A 27,141-nucleotide genomic window follows, 5' to 3' on the forward strand; every position below is an offset into this window, starting at 1 on the left:
ACTAACCACTTCTCTGGCCTATGGGCTCGACACCCTTGAGTGTGGGGTACACAGGTCAGCTGTTGCAGCTCTGTGGCTCCTGAGCTGTCTCAAAAGCTCCCTCTGCAATCTAACCCCCTCCCCTTCCCCTTCCCATCTTCCATGGTAGACCCCCTCCCTGCCACCTCCTTCCCACCCTGCCATTTTCCTCATCCCCAACTAACTTTATTGCCAAGCTGCCCCCCCTCCCCCCAACATCATCAGCTTACCTGCTTACCGGGACACCTCCCCCACCCACCTACATGAACTGCTGCCCCAGAAGACACTCACTAATAGGACTGCTCTTTATTGTGCTTATATCATTCTCTCTCTTTCTTTCTGCCTCTCTCTCTTTCTTTCCTTCTGCCTCTTTCTTTCTTTCTGCCTCTCTTTCTCTCTCTCTCTCTCTCTCTCTCGTCTCTATCTTGCATGTTCCGTGTTTTCTGCCGTGCATGATTTTTTTTGTACCTTTGTATACTCCAACTGGAAGTTCCTGTTGCACACCCAGCCGTTCACAAAGGGGAATTGCCTCTTGTGAGGTTTCTTCCTTTTTTCCTTGTACATTTAGGCTTTCTCTGGGGTTTTCTTTGTCTTCCTAGAGAGCTCTGGGTCAGGGTTTGGAATTCTCCTGATGTTGTGGGCCTGTGAAGCCCTTTGAGACATTGTTTGTGATATTGGGCTATCCATATAAAGTTGACTTGACATGACTTGATAATGACATCATGAAATGACACAGCATCCCATAATGACATCTTTCTATCTTTTGTGTGGACTTGCAACAAGCGCCATTCCTAACATCACCTCTAATCTTGCCAAAAACATTAATCTATTTATATTTTATTTGTTGGAACCACCCGAGCACCCCCATAATGACATCATGTTTGATGTCACAGTTGACACATCACCTGCTCATAATGACGTCAGGAATTATGTCATAGTTGCCACAGCATCACCCATCGACTTCTTAAATGATGTCACATATGACTATAACCACCTGAGCAAACCCTCAACACACTACTTTTGGGAGGCCGTTGGAGACAAAGATCAACCATCATGCTGAAGCAGAAGGAACCATCAAAGTCCCCAAGCTCCATTGCGAAGCGCCAGAGATTGGTTCAAGAGAATGAATCTGCACAAAAGTCAGGTAACAATTTCTTAATGTTGTCCCTACTTCATGTCCAATATGTTGTCGAGTTAAGGCTTAGCAATGGAGCTGCTAGCTAGCTTAACTGTTAAGCTACTAGCAGCTAGCAGCTTCTAACCTTATGGACTGGACATGGTGTGTTACACTTTATCTAAAGTTTTTTTTCCTTTTCCTTTTAACTGAAGAAAGCATCCAACAGATCTAGAGATTATTTTATACATACAAAATGGTAGAAAAGAAAACACAACAAAACAAAGGAAAAAGAATGAAAACAATGAAAAGAGCAAAGTTTTGTGAATTAAGGCAAAGGGACAGACAGAGCGACAGCAACCAACCACAGCTATACACTGTATGTTGAGACAATGTAACCGTGGAGACTCAATGACACCATGAATGATGGCAACCTCAAAAAATGACATTATGAATGATGACAGTTAAAATAAATTTAACCACCCGAGCAACCCCAACTGTCAGTTGTGCCAGAGGTTGGCGTTGAGCAAACAAAAGTCCAAAGTCAGGTAACACTTAGCTAACATTAACGCTTTGTCATGTATGTATGTCTTTGACTTGTTGTTCAGTTAAGATAGCAGCTGCATAGGTAATCTAACCTCACTATGGACTGTGTCACACCTTATCTTATCTCTTATACTTCTATAACTGGAGATAGGGTGTGCTTGTTTACTTTTGTGTTGAGTTTCAATAAGCATCAATTTGCCAAATTGGATCCAAATTTGCCAAAAACATTTGTTCAGGGGTCTGGCATTTGCTTTCTAATTCATTTACATTTTTATTTTATTATTTGCATAACCAAATTATAGCAGTGGGAGATATGAAAGGAAATGTAATCAATGATCTTGTGAGTTGTTGATGACATCATGATTGGGTCCACCCCAGCACCACCATAATGACGTTGGGAATGATGTCACAGTTAACACCATTTATTGGCCCACGTCCACGGTTATCAACATCATTGTTCAGTGATCCTGGCATTTAACAGGGTGCTTTTGAATTTGCTAACGTTAATGCTACTTCAGGCGGTAGGAAGGATGGACAGGGGAAGCTGGGGTTAGGGGGTTAGGGGTACAGCCAAAATGGGGGATTCCAAAAGTCTTAACTTTTATGAATGCTTATTTTTGTACTGAATTATGAGATTGTGTTTATGAGCCCTTGAAGGTTGTCCTGTCATATGGACAAGCAATGGTGGGGTTTACTGTTAATATGGGTCTAGTTGGTGGTACAATACTTTACACCGACAACACTCAAGCTACTTTTGCTCTGCAACTTTTACTATATTGGAAAAAATGTGGCATTAGTATCCCAGATTTTCAGAATTAATACATTGATAGGAAAACTTTTCTCTATTGTCAGCGTTTGCCATCTCTTCAGTAATAGCCACAGTAACAATAGCCAAAATAGCCTGCACAAATGAACTGAAGCATGCTTTTGTGTAAATTCAGCCCAGTCAGAGACTTGTAGTTATGGATGCCTTTTCCGTTGAAGATTAAACATAAATATTTATCAGCTGGACAACATTTCCACACACATTAATGCCAACATGTTTTCTTCAACATTTAGAGTGCATAATACTAGTATATGTGCGTTTTACTCTCAAGGTTTGAGAAAGTCCTCTAAGAAGCCCAGCGAGTCTCCCCCAGCAAAGCTCCCCAGCTTTCGGCGGAGCACACGCCAGAAGACCACGGGCTCCTCTGCCAGCACTAGGTAGGAACAAGTGATTTCTGTCACATGTTGGTTTTTGAATTTTAGAAGTTAGGTTGGAAGTAATAGTAACAGTAATTTTGTCAAAGCTGGAGGTTGAATTGTTTAAAATCTTGAGGCCTGTGTTGTGTTTGTGATTGAGTAGTGAATGGGCTGCATTTTTTTATTCTAATGGTCACTCATACAGCCAATATGTTTCACTTCTCCTCACAGTCAGCAGAACTCCAGTCTGGGAGAGCAAGGAGAACAGGAGAAAATGGCTGACTCTGACAACAACCAGGATGAGGCCAACTTGTCAGCCGCTTGCACTGATGAGCCACCACAAAGCGCCTCAGGTACCTCCCTTCCCCTGTCAAACCCTATCAACCCCAGTCACCCCAGGGGTTTCCCTGAACCTGGTATTGGATCTTTTGGACCCCATATGTCACTGCTGTTTCAAAGGACCGTAGCCAGTGAAGCCAGAGAGTATTAGATTCTTAGTTTACAACTTGTTTAAGTGCTTCAAGCTTCCAATGGTTGTTCCATATCTCTCCTGATAATAAGATTCCTTAGTTTAGTTTTACATTTTCCCTAGAAACCCCCTAGGTTTGACTTTGGCACAGCATTGAAGATATTATATACACTGAGAGCAATCCATTGCTTAAGGGGAGAAATCAAATTTCTAAACAAGCTGTCGAAGAAAGGGAAGGCATCAAGGGTCTGACAAGGCAACTCCAGGAACGTCTCTGCAGACTCTGAAGAGCCGAAAGCATACAGAAAAAGAGGAAGGAGAGGGAGAACAAAAGAGTTAACCAGAGACCCAGGTGAAGGAAAATCCGGAAGGCTGACCAGCTCCAGAGAAGATGTGGAGGAGTACTTGAGGGAATCTCACAACGACTCCTTCAAAAACCAGGCCTTGAGCACCAACAACAACATCAACAGCGTTGAGGAGAAAACTCCTCAACCATTGACCAATTCCAAACAATATCACTTGGAAGCATGGAAGGCAAAATCTTCTTTACTGTACTGGCTAAAAGGATGACCTCATACGTGACAGAGAATGGATAAGTTAAGAACTCTATCCAGAAAGGCTGCTCTACAACTTTTACTATATTGGCAAAATATGTAGCATCAGCGTTTCTCCTAAATTTTCTGAATAAATACATTGATATGGAAACTTTCTCTTTTGACAGGGTTTGCCATCTCTTCATGGCCAAAAAAAGCCAGCACAACTCCAAATTACAACTTAAGCATGCTTGTGTAAATTCAGCCAATCAGAGACTTGTAGTTATGGATGCCTTTTCTGTTGATGCTTAATTATAAATGTTTCACATCAGCTGGACAACATTTCCACACACATTAATGCCAACATGTTTTTTTCATCATATTTAAAGGTTATAGGAGTGTTTATTATTTGTGCTTTTTACTCAAGATTTGAGAAAGTCCACTAAGAAGCGCAGCGAGTCTCCTCCAGCAGAGCTCCCCAACCTTCTGCGGAGCACACGCCAGAAGACTCCTGGCTCCTGTGCCAGCACTAGGTAGGAACAAGTGATTTCTTTCACATGTTGTTTTTTTAATTTTACACGTTAGGTTGGAAGTCATTGATGAGGGAGGAAATTATTAATTTGAACATACATTTCAATAGTAGAAGTCATGAGGCCTGTGTGGTGTTTGTCTTTGACTTTGTTTGAGTCGTGAATGCACTGTATTTTTTATTCTCATGGTCACTCATATAACCAATATGTTTAACTACTCCTAATAGTCAGCAGGACTCCAGTCTGGGAGAGCATGAGGCAGTTCTACAACAGGAGAAAAGTGCTGACTCTGAAGACAACCAGGATGAGGCCAGCTTGTCAGCCGCTCGCACTGATGAGCCACCACAAAGTGCTTTATATACCTTCTTTCCCCTGTCGACTCTAAACCCTGGCGACTTCTGGGACCCCACAGGTATCACTCCACCTGTTTTTGGATCTTTTGGACCCCCGATGTCACAGCTGTTTCATAGGAACATAGACAGTGGAGCCAGTAAGTACTAGATTTTTACATTACCACTTGTTTACGTGCTTCAGGCTTCTTTTGGTACATAGAAGCTTGCACAAAGACTGTGGGATTAAAATGGTTTAGGCATATCTCTCCCGACTATGTGTTGCTTATTTATGCTCGTTTTAGCACACTGAACTACACTGCTGTTGTCAGTTAACCAGTGTGTTTTTGAATAAACCTTCTTGCAGGCTCCAAGGCTCAGCAACTGCTGCAGGGCCTGCAGGCCACTGATGACGAGTCACAGCAGCTTCAGGCTGCAATTGAAATGTGCCAGCTGCTGGTGATGGGCAATGAGGAAACACTTGGTGGATTTCCTGTCAGGAGCGTTGTGTCTGCTTTGGTAAGTTCTTTTTCCCAGACTTATTCTGTGCTATGGAGCCACAGGGATTTGACAGATTTTTATTTACTTTCCCTGCTCATCACCATATTACTCGATTTTGTTACTCATTACAATATAAGCCTGGCTCTTAGGCAGAATGAGGTTGGTTGGATATCATGTGTGATATGTGTAGTTGTATTGTGTTCTTTTCACAGATTACACTGTATCAAATGCAGGATAACTTTGATATTGTGAGTATTATGAGGTTTTATTTCTCTATGTTTTGCCATTTAGTTTTTTAATTTTTTTTGTTAATAATCCGCCTCCATTATTGATTGATTGATTATTTATTAATTATTATTTTACACACAGATGAATCATGCCTCTCGTGCGCTCACATACATGATGGAGGCACTTCCCCGCTCCTCTGCTTTGATAGTCGGTGCCATTCCTGTCTTCCTGGAAAAGGTACGACATCAGATCGTCCGCCTGTTCCTAATCTGTTGAATAATTAGCAATGGAAGCCTTTAGATATGCTAATATGCTCGTGCTTTCTGCCACATGTTCCATGCAGCTTCAGGTGATCCAGTTCATTGACGTAGCAGAGCAAGCCCTCACTGCCTTGGAGATGTTGTCAAGGCGACACGGCAAATCCATTTTGCAGGCTGTAAGTATTGCACACTCCATCTCATCCTTTGATATTACTGATTAATTTGAACATAACATAATGGTATCCTTTTCTCCCTCATAGGGTGGGCTTGCTGACTGCCTGCTCTACCTTGAGTTCTTCAGCATTAACGCCCAGAGGAATGCCCTGGCCATTGCAGCCAACTGCTGCCAGAGCATTACCCCAGATGAATTCCACTTTGTTGCTGATTCTCTGCCTCTGCTGACTCAGAGACTCACACACCAGGTACCACTTTCACTCATGTCAAGAAACTATGGAGTATAAAAAACAAAAGTAATTTTGGCTCTTGTGAACAAACAGTAATGTGTTGTGTTTTTGGCCGTACTATATGACAAGAGCTGGATTGTTGCTAAAAAAAACTATTCAGACTACTCTTTGGTGGAGAGCTTTGACTTGCTATTGATGTAGAGCCAAATCCAAGAGGAAACGAGGCATTTTATTTTTTTACCTGCATTAGAGTGGATATGATCAAAAGTTCAACATTTTAGAGACACAAGACGTTTTGTTGAGCCAGTCAATCTAATGGAAAGCAGAAAGGATTATATGGCATGTAGACAGTACACACAGTAAATGAAATACCAAATACTACTCATTGTTGAAACACTGTTATATGTTGTTTTTACTCACACTATAAGGGGTCTGTCTTATGAATATCGGGGAATATCGGGAATACTGGCAGAGTATATACATACATATTTGTGTCAAGTCTTTTAGTATGACTAATTGTAAAGATCGACTAACTGCATTAATCCCCCTCTAGGATAAAAAGTCTGTCGAAAGCACTTGTCTCTGTTTTGCCAGACTGGTGGACAACTTTCAGCACAAAGAGGTTTGTTACCTGTAAACATTTTATTTTGAAAATCTGGTCAGTTGCTCCACACCACTACAATTACCCATTAACCATTATCTATTTTTTTGTCTTTGACTCAACAGAACCTGTTGCAGGAGGTGGCCTCAATGGATTTGTTGACCAACATTCAGCAGCTGCTGGTGGTGACCCCTCCAGTCTTCAGCTCGGGGATGTTCATCATGGTTGTGCGCATGTTTTCACTCATGTGCTCTAACTGTCCCTGCCTGGCAGTTCAGCTCATGAAGCAGAGTGAGTGATCTTCACACTTTTCACTAATTGGACACACTCTTTACATTTATCTTAACTTATACATTTTCAGCATGCATAGGACCGGCTTCTGCCATGCTGAGGAACATTCTAATCCTGGTCATGTTGTGGAGATGAAAATAGAATTATAGGTTATATGTTTGCTGAACGTCATGTCTTCATGTCTCCTACAGCAATGTTGAAGTGTCAATCTATGCTTCTGCTAGCATTTCAATTTAGGAGCAGAAAGTTCCAACCTTTAACAGCTAGAAGACGGGACTCCAGGTTGGAGAGCCTTGAATTATCATTCGTGTTTGTGGAGACAGACAGCTTAGTGTTGTGCTCATAAGTACGGAAATCTATTCCAAGACTGTGGAAGCCTCTAAGTTGAGAGGCAAGTTGGTATCATTAAATGAGACACAATGTTAAGCCAGTATCAGCCATAGATCTTGGCACTGAATTTTGAAATAGAAAATGTGTGCTGTAGGAATTCTATATACACACACCTCTTTACCATATACAGTAATTTAACTATCCAGTTTTCACTGCTGTTAGCAGTGGAGCAGAAATGTTGCCTGTACGATGAAACAGTAACTGACAACATAAATGTTTGTATTTCCTTCTTTGAACAGACATAGCGGAAACTCTTCGCTTCCTCCTCTGTGGGGCATCACAAGGCAGCTCCCAAGAGCAGATTGACCTGGTACCCCGGAGCCCCCTGGAGACTTATGAACTTACCTCCCTTATATGGTAATGTTCCTTTGACTGTCTTCTTCAGATATTCTAGGAATTGAGATGCCAATAGCTGATCATAAAAAATAAAAATAAAAATTGATAATACTGCTTTACAAAGATGTTTGAGTATACGTACGTACGTATGTATGTATGTATGTATGTATGTATGTATGTATGTATGTATGTATGTATGTATGTATGATTTAATTTTGTTCAAATTCATCGGAATAATTAAAATATGTGAGAGTTAACATACCTTTTTTTCGCTGTCAACATTTTGCAACACCAGGTTTTCTACTTTGCTCAAAGGCAGTTAGATAGATAGATTTACTTTATTGATCCCAAAATGGTGTTGGATAGAACACGATTAACTGGCGAAATTACATATACATGTATACCTAATTCCTTTGGATTAGGTATACATGTATGAAGTCAAGTCAAGTCCTGGTGAATTCAGGGAGTCCCCGTGTATATAAGATATATATGACCTGTGTGTGTGTGTGTAGTATATATATATATATATATATATATATATATATATATATATATATATATATAATTTGGCACCTCGTGTGTGTTGATTATATATATATATATATATAATCAACACACACGAGGTGCCAAATTATTTTGTTTGACCTCCAAACCACTATTATGCCCTGCGCCTTTGGACGCAATTCATTTTCACAGCGAGCTGATGCCCTGCCTGCCAAAAGAGGGAATCTTTGCATTTGACATAATGCTGAAAAAGAGCAGTGCCCAGACTACAGAGGGAGCTATCTGGCAGTGGAGGGATGACCGGGGACTGTGGCATCCTTATAACCGCATTGACAGTCGCATAATTGAGGTATGTCACCTGCATACTGCATCTAAAACTATCTTATATCTGGGATGAAACCATCATCATTGGGGGGAGATACTTTTAGAATTATTGTGCTGTTTGAAAAATGTTAAAGTCAGTGTTCTTCAGTGAAAGTTACTATTGCTTCATGTCTGTAATGTTGAGTAATAATCATTTAAAATGTGTATCTTTCTGGAGCAGTCAGTCCATATATGATTTGAATATCTTAAATTTGAAATTGTCCCTTTGTGTGTCTTGTCTGTGTGACACTGGTGAATTCATTTTTGGTTAAAAAAAATAAAGACAGTCAGTCTTTACATTTGTTGCATATCTCATGTTCATATGTTCACATATTTGTGTGTCTATCTTTTGTGTCTTTTTGACATTGGTGAATGAATGAAAGACTGCACTCCAGAAGGGAGACGCTGAGATCAGGTTGGCAACTCTGGGCCTCGTCTTCACCATTGACTTCACCTCTATGCAGCAGATCAATCAAGACACAGGAACGGCACGTGACATTCAAAGGAAACTTCATCCTCTGGCTAATACAGGTAATATAGATTCCTGTTTGGCAAGTGTATGGTCAAAACAAGCACAGTATTCACACACATTCGATGTATAGTTTTGGTTGTCCAAATGTACTCTTGAATTGAAAGAATTTAAAATGTTTTGATGTGCTTAGTTTAATAATCTACTACAACTCTTATTATTTACCATAGAAATGAATCATCCAAACCTTAACAGGTTACGTCTTTAGGCTGGGATGCACATAACTACCACACGCAATGGAAATTGTGTCGTTACACTCTCTCATTAAAGATCTCAAAAAGACAAATCTTTGCTGTCTGACTTCAGGGAGCCACCAGGAGGTGCGACGGGAAGATGCACGTGCTCAGCTGATGAAGGAGGACCCTGAGCTGGCTAAATGCTTTATCAAGACCTTGTTTGGGGTCTTATATGAAGTTTATAGTTCCTCAGCTGGCCCTGCTGTTAGACACAAGTGCCTTAGCACCATCCTCAGGATCATCTACTTTGCTGATGCTGAGCTGCTGAAGGATGTGCTGAGGAACCACGCTGTGTCCAGGTAAAATGACCTGTTTGGTACATAGACTGCTAACATTAAATAGTGTGAGAGGGTTATTCAAATGGGTGCTAATAATTCCTTATATGTGATGTTAATATTTACTTAAATCAGTCAGTAAGTCAGCATTACAATCGGCAAAGAGTCTTTCTGAATTCATGGATCTGGCCAATTTAGGAAAGTGTGGTGAGGTATAAATGGTTGTGGCCTCTGCTGAGTAGTCGAGAATGAAAGAATCCATGAAACACATTCTCTTGTGATCTGAGCCAAAATATCAACATATTATTGACCACATGGTGGCACTGGACAAAAACTGATCAGATATTTGCCCACAAAATTGTATTAATATCTGTTCAGAAGACATACCTGTCTTATATATGGCATAGATGGACAAACACATTAATGGGTCTGACAGACAAAGACAAATGTTTATTTTTCATTTAATTCATTATGACCTTTTTTAATGCAAACAATTATACATAAACCTTGTAATTGACATATCTTGCACCTGAGGCTTCAGATGGCCACTGACTGTATGAAACAGCTCCAATGTATTTACTCTTTGTGCCGACAGTAGGTTAACATCTGTTTTCATGCTTATTTCAACAGTCACATTGCCTCCATGCTGTCCAGCCAGGACCTGAAGATTGTAGTGGGCTCTCTACAGATGGCTAGGATCCTGATGCAGAAGCTTCCAGATGTTTTCAGTGTCTATTTCAGACGGGAAGGTACCAAAGACTGACGTGCTACCCTGTACATGACCTAAAGTGAATTGAAGTAGAGCATTACTGAGCTTTATGCAATGTAGGTAATATTGCTTTATCAAAGATTGCTATCAAAAGAAATAAAAGAAGGTAAAAATAAAAATAATTAATTAATAACTTTAATAAATTAAAGTTCTCGGGGCACCACCCTGTTTGTTGGCACAGGGAACCAAGATAGCAGATAATTGACCTAACTTTAAAGATTCACCATAAGTTTTAATTATCAATTAAAATTATCAGATTAATTAATAAATTAATAAAAAGGGGATAACTTAAAGATTAGTTTTGCGCTCGAAATCAGTCTAGAAGGGTGAGACTTGACGTGCGTAGAGGCTGATAATCATACAACACTCAGAGCAAACAATTTCAGACACTTCTTGTTAAGATATGAAAAGATTTATTTACTCACAATAATAACTAAGGTCATTACTATCAATAAAACAAACCGGAAAACATAAACAATTTCAAGAAGTTCAGGCAACAACAGATTTGAATACAAGGAAGACAAACTGGAGTGTGTGTGTGTGTGTGTGTGCGAGTGTGTGTGTGTGGGTGCGTGTGAGAAGGGATGATGCACAGGAAGTGGCAGAGTTATAACACGCCCACTAGTACGATCTGGATCAAACTAAAATGGCGGGACCTAGCTTAGAAGCAGGCTATGTAGCAATGGCGGCTAAACACATGTGAATGGGAGGGGTCCCAAGATGGCGGCTTTCTTCCTAGCTCCCTATATGTGGGTGTGTGCTGGTGCGTGCGTGCGTGCGTGCGTGCGTGTGTGTGGGTGTGTGTGTGAGAGTGTGCTCCGCCCCTCGACGCGGCAGAAGATGGGCAGAGACAGACTTGGGTTTGTGAATTTGTGAAGCAGGCTGAGAGGCTCAAGCAAGGCTTACAATACACAAAATTACAGTCAAACACACGGAGATGTACCACATTAGCAGTTTACCAGAACAAAGGATTGAGAGAGAGAGAGAGAGAACGGCGCACATGCAATCGGTATTGATTAACACCGAGGAAAAATTAAAGAACACACTTGTAATATTAAGCTTAGTTAAGAACACATGGTATCCTATATCTAATGCACATAATATCACTTCCTAACTCTTTGTCTGCCCAGACGTCTAAGCCTTACTTGGTGGAATTACGTCCGTGTTGTAATTCACCGTAGAGGTAGTCGAGCAGTCCGTGGTATTGAAGATCCAGTTGGGTCGCGGGTTTAAACAGATTCAGGCGCTGATGAGTTGATCATGGGGCCAGTCTGCAAGTCCTTGATTTTCCTGGTCCCAGTGGGAAGGCCTGGTATTCGGTCGACGGGGAATTGGGAGAAAACAGGAGGAAACGCTTCTTTCCTCGGGTGTAGTCAGGATTCAGGTCGAGCCAACCAAAGGGGGATCTCCACGGGTTTAGAGAGGGAAAAGAATGTTCACTGAACAAGGGTTGGGCCTTTGTTCAGGGAGAGAGAGGTGTCTCTTGACGTCTTCAGCAGTGGAGCAGTAGCACCGGGAGCGGCGAGACAGAGAGAAAGTCTTGGGTTCGCTGAATTGGGAAAATCCAGGGCAGATTCTTGAGTTTCTTTGTGTGGAAGGGGAGAAGGGGAGAAGAAGCTAGAAGAAGGGCTAGAGGAAGAGAGAGCTGGACGAAGACAGAGAGCAGTAAGACAGAGAGAAAATGGACGAAGAGAGAGAGTTGAGGACAACTCAAGCCTTTATAGCTCCCCACCGATAAGGTGTGAAAAAGGGGTTGACTCTAGGTACGGTGGGTGATGTTTTATGACTCTGTCCGAAGACAAAGGATTCTGCTTATCTTCAGGCCACATGGAAGCCATGTGGCTTGGGCTTTTAGCTTGTGTCGTAGGCCCACGTTTTAATACTTGAGAACTGGTATTTGCCCCTACATATCCCCCTGATGATCTTGAGGCGAGGGTTGCAGCCACAGTCTCCAAGAGCAAACATTAGGGCGAACAGTTCATAAGTCCTCATCACATGGTCCAAGTCCTGAGAGCAACCTGGAGTTGGATAATCCTCGGGTGCGGAAAATGTTCACGAAAACAGTTCAATAAGGCTTTTGACATCTGGGCAGTCAGTAAGGCATGTCTGGGCAGAATGAACTAAACTAGACTACCTTAACCTTAATATTTAAACACATTATTGAGAGACATACACAGTAATGTTCAACCTGTCATTCTTTGGTCATTGTCGTTGACAAAAAGAAAAACCACGACGTGGAAATTCAAAGGAAAAAGAAAGAGAAAGGAAGGTTGTTACTGTTAGTAATCTGCTTCTCGGAGGAGCAGAAACAGTTAATAGTAGATGAGTGGTCTGACGTGGGACACATAGTGGAATGTGAGTCGGGCCCTCAAATCTGCTGTGTAATGTTCGAGTGTTTGTGCAGTGTGTACCCCCCTTTACCAACACTGAGGTGTAGATGCGACTGGCATTTCTTTGTGGACAAGGTTCCCTAGGAATGGTAGGAGTGGAGTGGATAAGGTGTTGGGAATTGACTCTGGCTTGGTCCAGGGGCATCTTAGGCTCCCTTGGATCCTGCCTTCAGCTTGTGGAGCAGGCTGTTAAAGTGTGAAGGTGCCTGGTCCTGTAAGACTGACAGAGAGTCCTTATCAGTCCCCCTGTGGTCATCTTTTGACACTTCGAAGGGGCTTTGGGAAGCTTCGAGTTGCTGTATTAACTCTGTCAGGCACTTCATTATCATTTCCTTTACGTAATGTTCTCCAAAAGACTCAAACGTCTTCTCCTTTGTCTCGCTCTGCGGTCTAGGACCCTGTTTGAAGCGGACATCCCTTCTCTTTGTGAAGGAGTTCTGGTTTTGGAACCTATGCTGAACCTGAGAGGGGCCTCTTTGGCCATGTCTATGGTTCTTTTGTCCACCCCGCAGGTGGTAGGGCAGGTGTTTTGGGAGTGCAGTGCCACTGTTTACACTTAAGGGGAAGTCTTTGCAGCTTTCCAATTCTAACTCAGTCTGTGCTGATGACTGGATGCCTAAAACTCTCACCTCATCTTCAGGTGTGTCAGTGGGGCGTACAACTGTCTCCCAGGTCATTTGGGCGATATTCTTAATCTCCTGCATGGTGGGTTTACCCTGCTTACACATCAGTGTGACGTGGATTCTCACACAGGGATGGAGGTTGTGGAGGAAGAGAGAGCGGAAGAATCGATTTTCCTCCAGGCCCGGTTCAGTACTTCCTTGAAAGTAGGCACTCCTCAGTCGTCTGTAATATTCACGGGGTGGTTCTGTTCGCTTTTGGTGAATATTCATGGCGCTGAGTGTGGTTGATGTCTCATCAAAGTATAGCGAGTACTCCTCACGTAGGGCACTACATAGCCTGGTGTAGCTGTGACGGATACGAGACGGCTGCGTTTCAATGAAAGCCCGAACGCTCCTGGAAGCTGTTTTCCAGATGAGCTTTAACTTCTCACGTGAAGTGGCGTGAGACAAATCAACAAGGGAGTTTTCAATTTCACTAAGATAATTGTTAACATTAGCATCCTTGTTTATGGGGTCAAAACGCTCAAGGTCCTGGGCAAGGGAGTCTAGCTGACGCATGCGCAGGCCTGTAATATACTCCCGCTGGTATTCATCTGATTCTTCAGATGAGGAATACCGATGCTCGCTCATGTCATCACGCTGTGGGGCATGGTTACTTCCCTTTCGTGGTGAAGGCGGCATTTTAGAGTGGCGATGCCTAGGGGTCGCCTGAGGGGAGAGTGGCTGAGGTATGACCGAAGGGGAATGGGGTCGAAGCTTGGCTTCACCCAAGTGTGGCAGATTTGTGTACCGATCGTGGGTCGGTGGACATGACATGCTGTTAGCTGGAACCTGGGCAAGAGAGTGGAGAGGTCGCGTGTGCAGGTCTGTAGCATACTCCCGCTGGTATCCATCTGACTCTTCAGATGAGGGATACCGATGCTCGCTCATTTCATCAGGCTGTGGGGCACGTTTACGTCCCTTTCGTGATGAAGGCAGCATTTCAGAGGGGCGATCCCTTGGGGGTGCCTGAGGGGGAAGTAGCTGAGATGTGACCTGAGACGGGTGGGGTTGAAGCGTGGCTTCACCCAACTGTGGAAGCTTCATGTACCGATCTGGTGTCGGTGGACATATCCTGCTCTCAGCTGAAACTGTGGCAGAGTAAGCTTCTGGGGCGCGTGCCACTGGGTTTGCTGCCCCCCTTTGGTCAGTAGCATAGCTAAGCACCTTGTGAGCCTCTGTACGCGCGGCCTGGCTCTTGTGCAGTGCACTCTCGTGCTTAGCATCTTCGCTATCCTGCTTAGCATGACGGAGTCTCTGTGTGCACTCTGCCAACAGGGCAGTAGTGTTCTGCAGCTCAGAACAAAACGCCTGATTCTGTGATCGCTGGCGGAGGTCCTTTGCCTTAAGGGTTACGACCTCGCCACTAAGTGTGGCTATTTGTAAATGAGCTTTGTGATGGCAGAACAAGAATAATTGACCAACTATCTCCTTACTAGACCATCTTTGTCCGCTAGGTTCATTAACCATTCGAACTAAATTGGCGATCTCAGTGTCACACTGAGCTATGGTGTAGCCATCAAGCTCCTCTTTCTCTTTTACAGAGACTCTGAGGAGTTGAGCAACCAAATCAGGCAGTGAGGTCTTCTCACCTGCCTGAGGAGTTTCAGCTCCATACTCTGATGGAGTCTGGTTAGTCATATCTATCCCTTTGAAGCAAGGAAGAAGGAATCTAGTGACAACTAGGGGGGGTCTCTGCAAACACTAATAGTGATGACAGCTGCCCACCAGATGGTGCTGTCCTGGTTACGGTGCACTGGTCAGGGCACTGTAAGTTAAGCTCTTTCTAATGCAAATTAGACACAAGCAACAAGATTCTCTCAAGGTAACCACTTAGCATATCAATGACTGTCACAGCAGGAAGCACAACAACACTGCATGGGACACAGACAGAGACAGCACTCAGCAAATCGAAATCTTTAATCTAAAGTTATAAACTTTAAAAAAAAAATCCAAACCAATCTGAAAATTGCTCGTATGAATGTTGTATGAAATCAACAGTACCACCCCTCACACGGGGCACCAATTATATGTAGGTAATATTGCTTTATCAAAGATTGCTATCAAAAGAAATAAAAGAAGGTAAAAATAAAAATAATTAATTAATAACTTTAATAAATTAAAGTTCTCGGGGCACCACCCTGTTTGTTGGCACAGGGAACCAAGATAGCAGATAATTGACCTAACTTTAAAGATTCACCATAAGTTTTAATTATCAATTAAAATTATCAGATTAATTAATAAATTAATAAAAAGGGGATAACTTAAAGATTAGTTTTGCGCTCGAAATCAGTCTAGAAGGGTGAGACTTGACGTGCGTAGAGGCTGATAATCATACAACACTCAGAGCAAACAATTTCAGACACTTCTTGTTAAGATATGAAAAGATTTATTTACTCACAATAATAACTAAGGTCATTACTATCAATAAAACAAACCGGAAAACATAAACAATTTCAAGAAGTTCAGGCAACAACAGATTTGAATACAAGGAAGACAAACTGGAGTGTGTGTGTGTGTGTGTGTGCGAGTGTGTGTGTGTGGGTGCGTGTGAGAAGGGATGATGCACAGGAAGTGGCAGAGTTATAACACGCCCACTAGTACGATCTGGATCAAACTAAAATGGCGGGACCTAGCTTAGAAGCAGGCTATGTAGCAATGGCGGCTAAACACATGTGAATGGGAGGGGTCCCAAGATGGCGGCTTTCTTCCTAGCTCCCTATATGTGGGTGTGTGCTGGTGCGTGCGTGCGTGCGTGCGTGCGTGTGTGTGGGTGTGTGTGTGAGAGTGTGCTCCGCCCCTCGACGCGGCAGAAGATGGGCAGAGACAGACTTGGGTTTGTGAATTTGTGAAGCAGGCTGAGAGGCTCAAGCAAGGCTTACAATACACAAAATTACAGTCAAACACACGGAGATGTACCACATTAGCAGTTTACCAGAACAAAGGATTGAGAGAGAGAGAGAGAGAACGGCGCACATGCAATCGGTATTGATTAACACCGAGGAAAAATTAAAGAACACACTTGTAATATTAAGCTTAGTTAAGAACACATGGTATCCTATATCTAATGCACATAATATCACTTCCTAACTCTTTGTCTGCCCAGACGTCTAAGCCTTACTTGGTGGAATTACGTCCGTGTTGTAATTCACCGTAGAGGTAGTCGAGCAGTCCGTGGTATTGAAGATCCAGTTGGGTCGCGGGTTTAAACAGATTCAGGCGCTGATGAGTTGATCATGGGGCCAGTCTGCAAGTCCTTGATTTTCCTGGTCCCAGTGGGAAGGCCTGGTATTCGGTCGACGGGGAATTGGGAGAAAACAGGAGGAAACGCTTCTTTCCTCGGGTGTAGTCAGGATTCAGGTCGAGCCAACCAAAGGGGGATCTCCACGGGTTTAGAGAGGGAAAAGAATGTTCACTGAACAAGGGTTGGGCCTTTGTTCAGGGAGAGAGAGGTGTCTCTTGACGTCTTCAGCAGTGGAGCAGTAGCACCGGGAGCGGCGAGACAGAGAGAAAGTCTTGGGTTCGCTGAATTGGGAAAATCCAGGGCAGATTCTTGAGTTTCTTTGTGTGGAAGGGGAGAAGGGGAGAAGAAGCTAGAAGAAGGGCTAGAGGAAGAGAGAGCTGGACGAAGACAGAGAGCAGTAAGACAGAGAGAAAATGGACGAAGAGAGAGAGTTGAGGACAACTCAAGCCTTTATAGCTCCCCACCGATAAGGTGTGAAAAAGGGGTTGACTCTAGGTACGGTGGGTGATGTTTTATGACTCTGTCCGAAGACAAAGGATTCTGCTTATCTTCAGGCCACATGGAAGCCATGTGGCTTGGGCTTTTAGCTTGTGTCGTAGGCCCACGTTTTAATACTTGAGAACTGGTATTTGCCCCTACAGCAAACAGATTCTGTATTCTGTCCTCAGAATTTCAAATTTACATTTTACATTTCAAATTTACATAGGGTTACAAATATAACATCAATTGTCAATTTAAGCTTTATTCAATTCAAAGTATGTTTACAGTAATCTCACACCAAGAACAGAAACTGAATGTATACGCAATAATTGAAGTAAGTGTCCATGAGCACTCACCAGACAGATGCTACTGCAGCAAAACCTCTTATAGACAAGCAGCACTGCCACTGACAAAGTGTTTAGAGGCCTCAAACAGTTTGTAAAGTCCATCATCTTCTCTTCCAGGTGTAATGCACCAGGTGAAGAACTTGTCAGAGTCTGAAAGCTTTCTGGTTACCAGCCCACCTAAAGCTTGCCCTGACGGAAATGCTAGTGTGTGCACCCTCAGCACTGAATCCTCTACATCTCCTAATGATGTCACCCCTGACCTGAGCTCAGCCAGCTCTCAAAACAGCATGGATGAGTCACTGGACCTCAGCTCACAGGGGTGAGTGTGTTGTCATGTGTGATTTTTGTATGTGTGCGTGTGAGTTTTGACATTAACTAAGGTATTTTTGAATGTCAAGTTTATTGCACCCTTGGGGCTATGTAGTATTTCCATATCATGGAGCAGCAGCACACATTCTTCTTGTCTTCTGATGTATGTTGCTTTCCCCCGCGAGAGCACTATTTTAATTCATTCCTCTTTTTTTAAGGCGGTTGAGTGATGTCCTGAAGAGGAAACGGTTACCTAATAGAGGACCCAGGAGGCCCAAGTATTCTCCCCTCAAGTATGATGATATAGTCGACAGTCAGGGTAGGTTAAGATTGCACATTTTATGGATGTCAGGGCTATTTATCTTTAAAAAACTCATGACTATTTGCCTAGAATTTACCAGACAACAGTAAAGTTTGAATGACCCAGTCTCATATTTGCAAATAAACAAGTTGCTAAATTTTAGTGTTGATTCAATTATTTGGATCAACACTGAATTAATGAATTTCATGAATTAATATTTTTCTTTGTGCTTTATCTTTGGTTATGTTCTCAAACATTTTGTCTACTACTTTGTGATCAACAGCCAACAGCCCGACCACTACTCAGTCACCCAAATGGTCATTCTTTACTCGTCTCAATCCCAGGACCTGGGGCAAACTGAGTGCCCAAAAAAGTAATGCCAACTCAGAGCCGTCACAAACCGCGGGTGTGAGTGGCCTGGCAAGGGCACCTGCTAAGGACTCGATTTCAAACAACAGGTATGATGATGAGTTGGCTGTCAATGCGTGTATTCATTAGTCGAGCACACATTTTACCCTAGCACGCAAGTAAGATAAGACTCAAATTGATTTCTTAAGAATCCACTTTTCTCCTTCATATTCAGTCTGATGAGCCTTTGAGTGAGGTATTTAACACATATAACAGGACTGCTCTATGTAAAAATATGATTTTATTTTGATCTGTTACAGGGACAAAATCAAGGCCTGGATCAAAGAGCAGGCAAGTAAGTATGTCGAGCGTTACTTCAACTCTGAGAACTTGGATGGCAGCAACCCTGCCCTGAATGTACTCCAGAGACTTTGCACAGCCACTGAGCAGCTCAACCTCCAGGTAAGGCTCATGTCCTTCCATATATTAGAGAAAATATGAAACATCTTCTCACTGTAGCTGGAAAAGACATCAATATAAGTCGATGAGTAGCATGTCAGTCTTTGCAACAGTTTATTGGAGGTTACATCTTTCCTGCTATGTCTGTCATGTGAAAGAAGAGGATGTTGTCAGTATAGAAGTACAGATTAAGTCTATAATTAACAAAAACAGAGATACAATTTTGAAACTTGAAAACCCCCGCAATTCACATTTTAGATGGGGGAAAAAAATGTAATCATCCATCATTAAGATCTCCTTCGGATGATGTGTTCTGTTGTGGATTTCAAGGTGGACGGAGGTGTGGAGTGCCTGCTAGAGATCTCCAGTATTGTATCAGAGTCTGATGTATCGTCCTTTGAGATCCAGCACAGTGGCTTGGTGAAGCAGCTTCTGGTTTACTTAACCTCAAATACAGAGAGGGACATACTTAGTCGTGACGTGCGACTGAAGAGGTTCCTCCACATCTTCTCTGGTTGTCCGGTGAGATAATAGACCATGTTAGATTATTTTTCTGAGAAGAATGCTTATATAAGGAAATATTCACTTCATCCATTTTGCTTGTGTGATTCAGTTCCCTCCCCTTTCTGAGTTCCTCTTCTGTCATATGGTTTGCAGGTTCCAGGGTTGGAGCCTGTCAGCCGTCTGGACCCAGCAGAGAATGGGCCTTTCCTGGACCTTGTTCACAAGATGAACAGCTGTCTGAGCCAAATGGAGCAGTTCCCTGTCAAAGTACACAACTTACCCAGTGGTAACGGCAATGGGAGCAGGTCTGTGGATGTGTTGTGCACTTTTAGCCGCTTATGATCAACATTGCTTTAGCTCAGTAGTTCTATATCATAAATGTTCCTTGAATTGGATGTGTTTGTCTCCTCAGGGGATCTCAACTGCTGAAGTGGTTCAACAAACGTCAGCTGCAGAGACAACTAGATTGCACTAATTTAAAACAGTGGCAGGGTGGCCCTGTGAAGATTGAGCCCCTGGCCTCTGTACAGGCAGTTGAGAGATGTTTTTTTGCCAAAGGTGAAGTACTCTTTCAACAGCGGTCCTATTTTCTTTCCAATTTCCTTCCCTATTGTGTTGTTGCCTGTGCTGTATGTAGACTGTAGTTTGTAGAGGGTTGTACTGATTCTCTACCTGCTTCCACCCTCACAAAACAGTTTAACAACCAGCGAAAACAAACATTCAATAGCTTGCAAATGAAGTGTGTTTCTACTGAACTGCACTGAAGCAAAGACATTGTCATTTTAGCAGTTTTCCCGGTGGCAGTTAACAATGCTTCCTCAGTTTGATCACTAACTAAAAAGCTTAAATTTACAGGATATGACAAAATCAGGGAAGATGAAGAAGACAGTGAGGATGATGGTTCAGATGATGAAATTGATGAAGCACTGGTAGGTGACAGCACTGCAGCACTTATATGAAATAAGGCTCTTTTTAATTTGTACATACTTTGTATATACGTGCCAGGTATATGTGTAATGAGATCTATACTTTCACAGTTGAGTCCAGTTAAAGTGTTATAGTTTGATGTTACAGTAATGTCACTGAAATGTTTCACTTGTTCCCCAGACGACCCAGCTCATTAATTCTCGTAGCGTTCTGCTGCCATACAATATGACAACATACCAAGCTTTGCTGCAGGCCTTAAGGACAGGAGAGGAAAGGGTGTCCATGGAAGATGAGGCCAATGCACCTGAACCAGCCGGCATCTCGACCAACACGCACACATTACGGTAGAATCCTTGTTAGTTATCAACACCATGAATTATGTATGTACAATGGATATACGGATTGCAATGCAGTGAAACAAATTACTTATCAGCTGTGTTTTTATCTAGATATGTAAGATATCAGCCTTTGTTTCGGCATACAATGATGTAATGACCAGTTTTGCTTCCCAACAGGGGGAGAGAGGAAGAGGAAGGTAGCAGGGGCGATGTGGGTGGAAAGAGGGGCCCAGCGCAGACGGCACCCACCGAAACTTTACCTCGAAACATCAAGAAGCAGGATGAGCTGTGGCATGGTATGTAAATAGTTTCCCAAACTCAGGTCCAAAATCTGAGTTTTTGAGCTCGTTTGTGAAAAAATGTTTGTGTTTGGAGCAGATATCAAAAGTGGAAAGCGTAACTTAAGGCATAGCAGCCATAGTGGAACCTTCACATCAGAGTCATTTTCTGTCCTAATGGCTGTGTTCAACAGGGGAATTCTAAACTATGATGTGACTATGATTTTAGATACTGTTTTAGTTCTTCCTACTTTTTTGTGCGTGGGTCATCAATATTTGCCTTGCATCTTCACGCTTCTCCTATATCTGAATCTGCACAGTGACTCAATCACTGACTTCCATTACTTCTAGATGGTGTTTGTCCCAGCGTCACCAATCCCTTAGAGACATACCTCACATCGGAGCCACCAGAGACCATAACCTTTGATGACCCCTCTTTAGAGGTCAACTTGCTGCTGAGGGTCCTGCACTCCATCAGTAGATACTGGTTCTACTTGTATGATGTAAGACTCCTGTTTCTACATTTTCATCAACACTGGTTCAACTGGTTCAACTCCTTGTGTTGATTAACTTGCCCAGTGTGCCCTACTGCAATGTTACAGTGACGCTCAGGACTGTGGGGCAAACACAGCAGGTAGGAGTTCTGATGGCACTTGAGCAGTGAAGTAGTCATGTGGCTTTCCAAAGAAGAAAAACTAAAGGATGTAAATGTGCACATTGGAATATTGATGTTTCATGCCCAGCTCTACTGTATTTGGTCACTAAAATTCATTGTTTTTTCTGAATTTCTAACTTTCTCAATTTCTAATTTCTCAGGTAATATCTTTGAAAAATGGTTGAAATGTAGGAGTCATGTTTTGTTTTTCAGAATGCTGTGTGTAAGGAAATCATCCCCACCACTGAGTTCATTAACAGCAAACTGACAGCCAAAGCCAATCGTCAGCTACAAGACCAACTGGTCATCATGACAGGAAACATCCCTACTTGGCTCACTGAGCTTGGGAAGACCTGGTAAATGCTCCTGACTCTTGGCTGAAAGAGGATGTGTTCATACTTTATTATTGTTCAGCTTTGAAATATGTGAGTTGGTTCTGTAACCCTCTAACAGACATTATTCTCTCCATCCCTACAGCCCCTTCTTCTTCCCCTTTGACACCCGGCAGATGTTATTCTATGTCACTGCCTTTGATCGAGACAGGGCCATGCAGCGCCTACTGGACACAAACCCTGAGATCAACCAATCAGATTCTCAGGACAGCAGAGTTGCACCACGTCTGGACAGGAAAAAGGTGCGTTATGTTAACACAATGAAGCATTTCTACTTGGTGACATTGGCCAATAGAATCTACCAGTTACACTTCTTGTGGCTGACATTTCCTGATATCTTCCAGCAGATATCAGTTGAGTTAGTTCACTATTTAGTATTCCACCACTGTATTGCTTTGTACACAGTTGTATTGTTTTTCTATGTTTTCGTTTAATATTTGGGTTTAATACTTACATTATGGTTTTGATTATATTTGTATTTGCTTCATTTTTTGGTATTTCAGTTTGTCTTAGCATTGAATTTGAAGGCTTGCCTCTTGTGTTTTCAGAGGACGATAAACCGTGACGAGCTGTTAAAACAGGCCGAGTCTGTGATGCAGGACCTTGGCAGCTCCAGGGCCATGTTAGAGATTCAATATGAGAACGAGGTACATGTGCTATTAGAATAAAACCAATGCTTTAATGAGTTCCACTCCTGCAATAAACCAATTTTCCTGTCAAATCAGTCAGTGGTTATTTTATATATTTGACATTGTGGAGCCTGAAGGAATGTTCAAGAAGCTTTTCTAAACATCCAGAACTAGTAACAACTGATTAGTGAATAAACATGAACATAAGGAGTACATACAGATTTTTTTCTGATCCATGCTTTCTTCATGTAGGTTGGCACAGGGCTTGGCCCCACTCTGGAGTTCTACGCTCTGGTCTCCCAGGAGCTTCAGCGGGCTGATCTTGGGCTGTGGAGGGGCGAAGAGGTCACTCCTAAAGGTAATAACTTTAGTAAATGTTTTATTTGCATTATTGTGAGACTTACCCCAAGAATTAATACTAACCATTTACAACTCATCCAATAATAATAGAATGTAATATCTGGTTGAGACCCAATTATCTGTTACCAAGGAGATGCTGATACCACAACATTGAGTAAGAAACAGTATTTTTGTGTTCCAAAACGGAAACTTGTTACACTGAGAAATGTGAAAGGGTCAACGCTCCGCATCCTCCCCTAATGTGCATCAGCATCTTTTTTAAAGAGAGGAGGGGAAAGCGTTTTGAAATGAACTTGAAACTTGAAACTTGAAACTTGAAACTTGACAGGCTCATGTCGTCGTTGGGATTCCCCTCATCACCTGCTTTGCTCTTGTACTCTGAAGCTGTCAGTTATAAGGCCTGGAGAAAGTGGCCTAAAAGGATTTGTTTAAGAATCAATACTATTTGACATATGAAGGATTTTTCCACATTTGTTGTGTAAGCACACCACAATGGCCTAAATGATCAGACAACACATCAGCCTGAAGCTTTTATTAGATTTGTTTTGTAGTGGTGTAAAAAGAAATTCAGGCTTTGTTTAGTTTTCTGTCTGACCATATTACATTACATTACATTACGATCATTTGGCAGACGCTTTTATCCAAAGCGACTTACATTACATTACCACCCTTCGCAGAGGGGGGAGCAATTGAGGGTTCCGTGCCTTGCTCAGGGGCACCTCGGCAGGGCCCCGAACCGGCAACCCTCCGGTTCTTAAGCGGAAGCTCTACCCACTCGACTACTGCCTCCCAATATTGTTGTCTTTGTCCCAACAGGAAGCCAAGAGGGGACTAAGTACATGTTCAGCTCCAGGGGCCTGTTTGCTGTTCCTTTTGGCAGGACAACCAAACCAGCACACATAGCCAAAATCAAAATGAAGTTCCATTTCATAGGAAAGCTGATGGCCAAAGCTATTATGGACTTCAGACTGGTAAGTTGATGTAGTAAGTATGGGTTTTCAGCTTTATCCACCCTCAGCATTGATTGTCATTATGCCATAAGCATTTCAAAATACTGCTCTCAAAAAAACGGACAAAACTAATGCCATTTGGGCTTCCCGTAGTGCAGGGGTGGGGAACCTCCGGCCCGCAGGACCGTTTGACCCGGCCTGCGAGCGGATCCGGCCCGCCCAGCCGCAATTTGGCCCGGCTGCAATTTGGCCCGCCTGATTCGGCTAGATATTCGTCTAGATATGTCTAATAAGTCAATTATTCAGGCACCATGGATTTCTGTACGTGTGTAAAGAAAGTGTATTCTTTATTTTGCATACATTTCTGACCCTTCTGTCCTGTCTTATGCATCTGTTTCCAGCTGGACCTGCCCCTGGGGCTGCCATTTTACAAGTGGATGCTACAGCAAGAGACGTCCATAAGCTCCCATGATCTGGTCAACATTGACCCTGGTGTGGCCAAGTCCATCCAGCATCTGGAGGATATTATCCGCCAGAAGAAGAGGCTGGAACAGGACCAATCACAGGTTAGCAACCATCTCCAAGAATCGAAAACTGGCTGTCTAATCTGATTTATTAAAGTTTCAGAAGGTGGCTGCTATTGCCCCTTTTAAGAAAAACAAAAAACACCATTGAGATCACAACTGAGCAGCTCTTGAGTCTGGGGGATCAAAGTGGCCTGTTAAGGGCGTTCAAGAACCCTTGGCTAAATAAGGAATGTGTCATCAGTCTCCTGTGAGGACCTATTCTTCTGATTGTTTAAAGGACCCATCTGCATCAAGCTACAGGTGTCATTATGTTGATGTCTTTGGTAAAAATTGGCTTGATGGATGATGCTTTAAGTCCACAGCAAGCCTCCTTTCTTCATACTGATCTTCTAACATGCCTCTGTTTGTATGTATCAGACGAGGGAGACCCTACAGCAGGCATTGGAGAGCCTGAACATGGACGGCTGCTCAGTGGAGGACCTGAGTTTGGATTTCACACTGCCAGGTTTCCCAAACATTGAGCTGAAAAAGGATGGCAAAGATGTTCCTGTCACAATCTACAACCTGGAGGAGTACCTCAGGGTCTGTGGCACATGCAGTTCATCTTTCATTCCTCATAGTCATTTTAAAAGGTAACAGGATGGCCTAGTTGATATCTTAATGTATATGTGATTTGTTTTTGTCCACATTTCGTTGCAGTTGGTGGTGTACTGGACACTAAATGAAGGCGTGTCAAGGCAATTTGAGTCATTTCGGGAAGGATTTGAGTCAGTCTTCCCCCTGCATCACTTGCAGTATTTCTATCCAGAAGAGGTAAACAAAACTGAGCCATTTTGTTTGTGCAAAGCATATAAAATAACTTATTTGCATTCAATTATATTTTTACATTCATCATTGATTCAAGACTCATTTGACCAATTACCATTTTCAACTACAATGTACTGATTTACATGTTGATATTTAGATTCTCAAAACAATTCATAGAGCTTATAGATGTTCATTTCTCATTCCTCTGGTCTCCTGCTGCAGCTGGACCAGCTGCTGTGTGGCAGTACATCAGAGACTTGGAACGTCAAGACTCTGATAGAGTGCTGTCGACCGGATCATGGTTTTACACACGACAGGTGAGGCAACAATTTGTTTTGTATGAAGCACAACCACAAATGGGTTCAGAATGTTCTGTGTACTACTTGAATGACAAACAGTTACTGTAAGAGTTAGTCTGGAGATGAGGTGTGTGTTATCCCTTTTTCTTACAGCCGTGCTGTACGGTTCCTGTTTGAGGTGTTGAGCAGCTTTGACACAGAGCAGCAGAGACTGTTCCTGCAGTTTGTCACAGGAAGCCCAAGGCTGCCTGTCGGAGGTGAGTGGCCTCAAACACACACTGTTTTAGCATCAACAATCTCAACCATGGTGACTTAGCTGTGGTCACTGATCCAAGCAGAGCCTCTTACATCAGATCGATATTTAGAATGCAAGTGACAGAAGTAAGAGTCTCCCCTCGGCCACCAAAGAGGTTCAGAATGGCATTTTGTTCAGATGTCCCACACAAATAACCCATGTCCTCTGATGGCTCACAGAATGTCCCCTGTGAAAGTGTGATCATTCAAGAAGCTACAAACTGGATCAAATATGTTAATGCATATTTGTGTGCTGCACTCACCCACCTTGGTTTTGCTGGTCTCACAGGTTTCCGGAGCCTGAATCCCCATCTGAAAATTGTGAGAAAGACATTTGAGTCCACTGAGAATCCAGATGACTTCCTCCCCTCAGTCATGACCTGCGTCAACTACCTGAAGCTGCCTGACTACTCCAGCCAGGAGATCTTGCGTGAAAAACTGTTGATTGCTGCTTGTGAGGGCCAGCAATCTTTCCACCTTTCCTGATCTCTTCACCTAACATTTTCAGCATCCTTCTCCCGATATACCCAGCATCTCTCCTCTGCACATGTCCAAACCATCTCAATCTTTCCTCTCTCGCTTTGTCTTCAAGCCGTCTAACCTTGGCTGTCCTTCTAATATACTTATTCTTAATCCTGTCCACCCTCATCACTCCCAACAAAAATCTTAGTATCAGCCCTGCCAAGTCCAGCTCTATCGCCTGTCTTTTCATTGGTACCATTGACTCCAAATCGTACAACAACCGTCTTCTAATCCTTTCGTTTCACTCTTGCTGGTACCCTTCTATCACAAATCACTCCTGACACTCTTCTCCACCCTGCCTCCAAACAGAGGCTTGGTTTCCACCGACACCCTGCTGGCCAACAGTGACAGCAGTGGCCATTGGTGACTCATTGGTGGAAATCTCCTTTATGATCAGCAAATTTGATTTGGCATGCCCTTCCTGATTCAACCTTATTATTATTTACATTGACATTTACATTAACATTAATTAACATTGCTAGTTGATTTTTTTTGGCTTGGGCCTCGGTGTCCAACTGCAGTAGCCAGAGTAGGCACCACTGTCTGCGCTCCTGGCCCAATCGTTCACGTCCTGGTTTCTAAAATCTGCAATTTACTCTTAACGAGTTCATGTTTTTACCTGAACATAAATAAAGTAACAATTTGACTCATGATGTGTTTTGTTTATCCATCCTTTGGTTTTTATGGAAGCAGGAATTCCAACATTTTCAT

At 42.8% G+C, this 27,141-nt stretch overlaps 1 protein-coding gene across 1 annotated transcript; it reads left to right on the forward strand.

Annotated features, from left to right (window-relative positions):
• Positions 1 to 1,071: 1,071 nt before the first annotated feature.
• LOC142995316 (E3 ubiquitin-protein ligase TRIP12-like) lies at positions 1,072 to 26,961 on the forward strand. The gene is made up of 39 exons (XM_076146315.1): positions 1,072 to 1,162; positions 2,776 to 2,881; positions 3,092 to 3,213; positions 4,290 to 4,395; positions 4,620 to 4,882; positions 5,089 to 5,240; positions 5,435 to 5,470; positions 5,592 to 5,687; positions 5,794 to 5,886; positions 5,971 to 6,132; positions 6,668 to 6,736; positions 6,841 to 7,006; positions 7,636 to 7,753; positions 8,429 to 8,585; positions 9,064 to 9,130; positions 9,435 to 9,663; positions 10,270 to 10,388; positions 17,649 to 17,850; positions 18,059 to 18,159; positions 18,425 to 18,599; positions 18,810 to 18,951; positions 19,279 to 19,470; positions 19,606 to 19,757; positions 19,865 to 20,010; positions 20,308 to 20,381; positions 20,560 to 20,723; positions 20,895 to 21,013; positions 21,347 to 21,498; positions 21,864 to 22,006; positions 22,128 to 22,284; positions 22,591 to 22,689; positions 22,924 to 23,029; positions 23,848 to 24,002; positions 24,383 to 24,547; positions 24,926 to 25,090; positions 25,208 to 25,321; positions 25,538 to 25,632; positions 25,768 to 25,871; positions 26,198 to 26,961. Exons 1-39 carry the CDS (start codon positions 1,072 to 1,074, stop codon positions 26,392 to 26,394), a joined length of 5,271 nt encoding a protein of 1,756 aa, XP_076002430.1. The 3' UTR covers positions 26,395 to 26,961.
• Positions 26,962 to 27,141: the final 180 nt, after the last annotated feature.

Source organism: Genypterus blacodes, unplaced genomic scaffold, assembly GCF_046128005.1.
Source record: "Genypterus blacodes isolate CSIRO-AG114 ecotype Tasmania unplaced genomic scaffold, CSIRO-AGI_Gbla_v1 ptg000032l_1, whole genome shotgun sequence".
Taxonomy (NCBI): Eukaryota; Metazoa; Chordata; class Actinopteri; order Ophidiiformes; family Ophidiidae; genus Genypterus; species Genypterus blacodes.

Coding starts and splice junctions, on each gene's coding strand:
- LOC142995316 (XM_076146315.1), top strand. CDS start 1,072: ATGCTGAAGCAGAAGGAACCATCAAAGTCCCCAAGCTCCATTGCGAAG. Junction 3,214..4,289: donor GCCACCACAAAGCGCCTCAG/GTACCTCCCTTC, acceptor TTTTTACTCAAG/ATTTGAGAAAGTCCACTAAG. Junction 18,160..18,424: donor TGATATAGTCGACAGTCAGG/GTAGGTTAAGAT, acceptor TGTGATCAACAG/CCAACAGCCCGACCACTACT.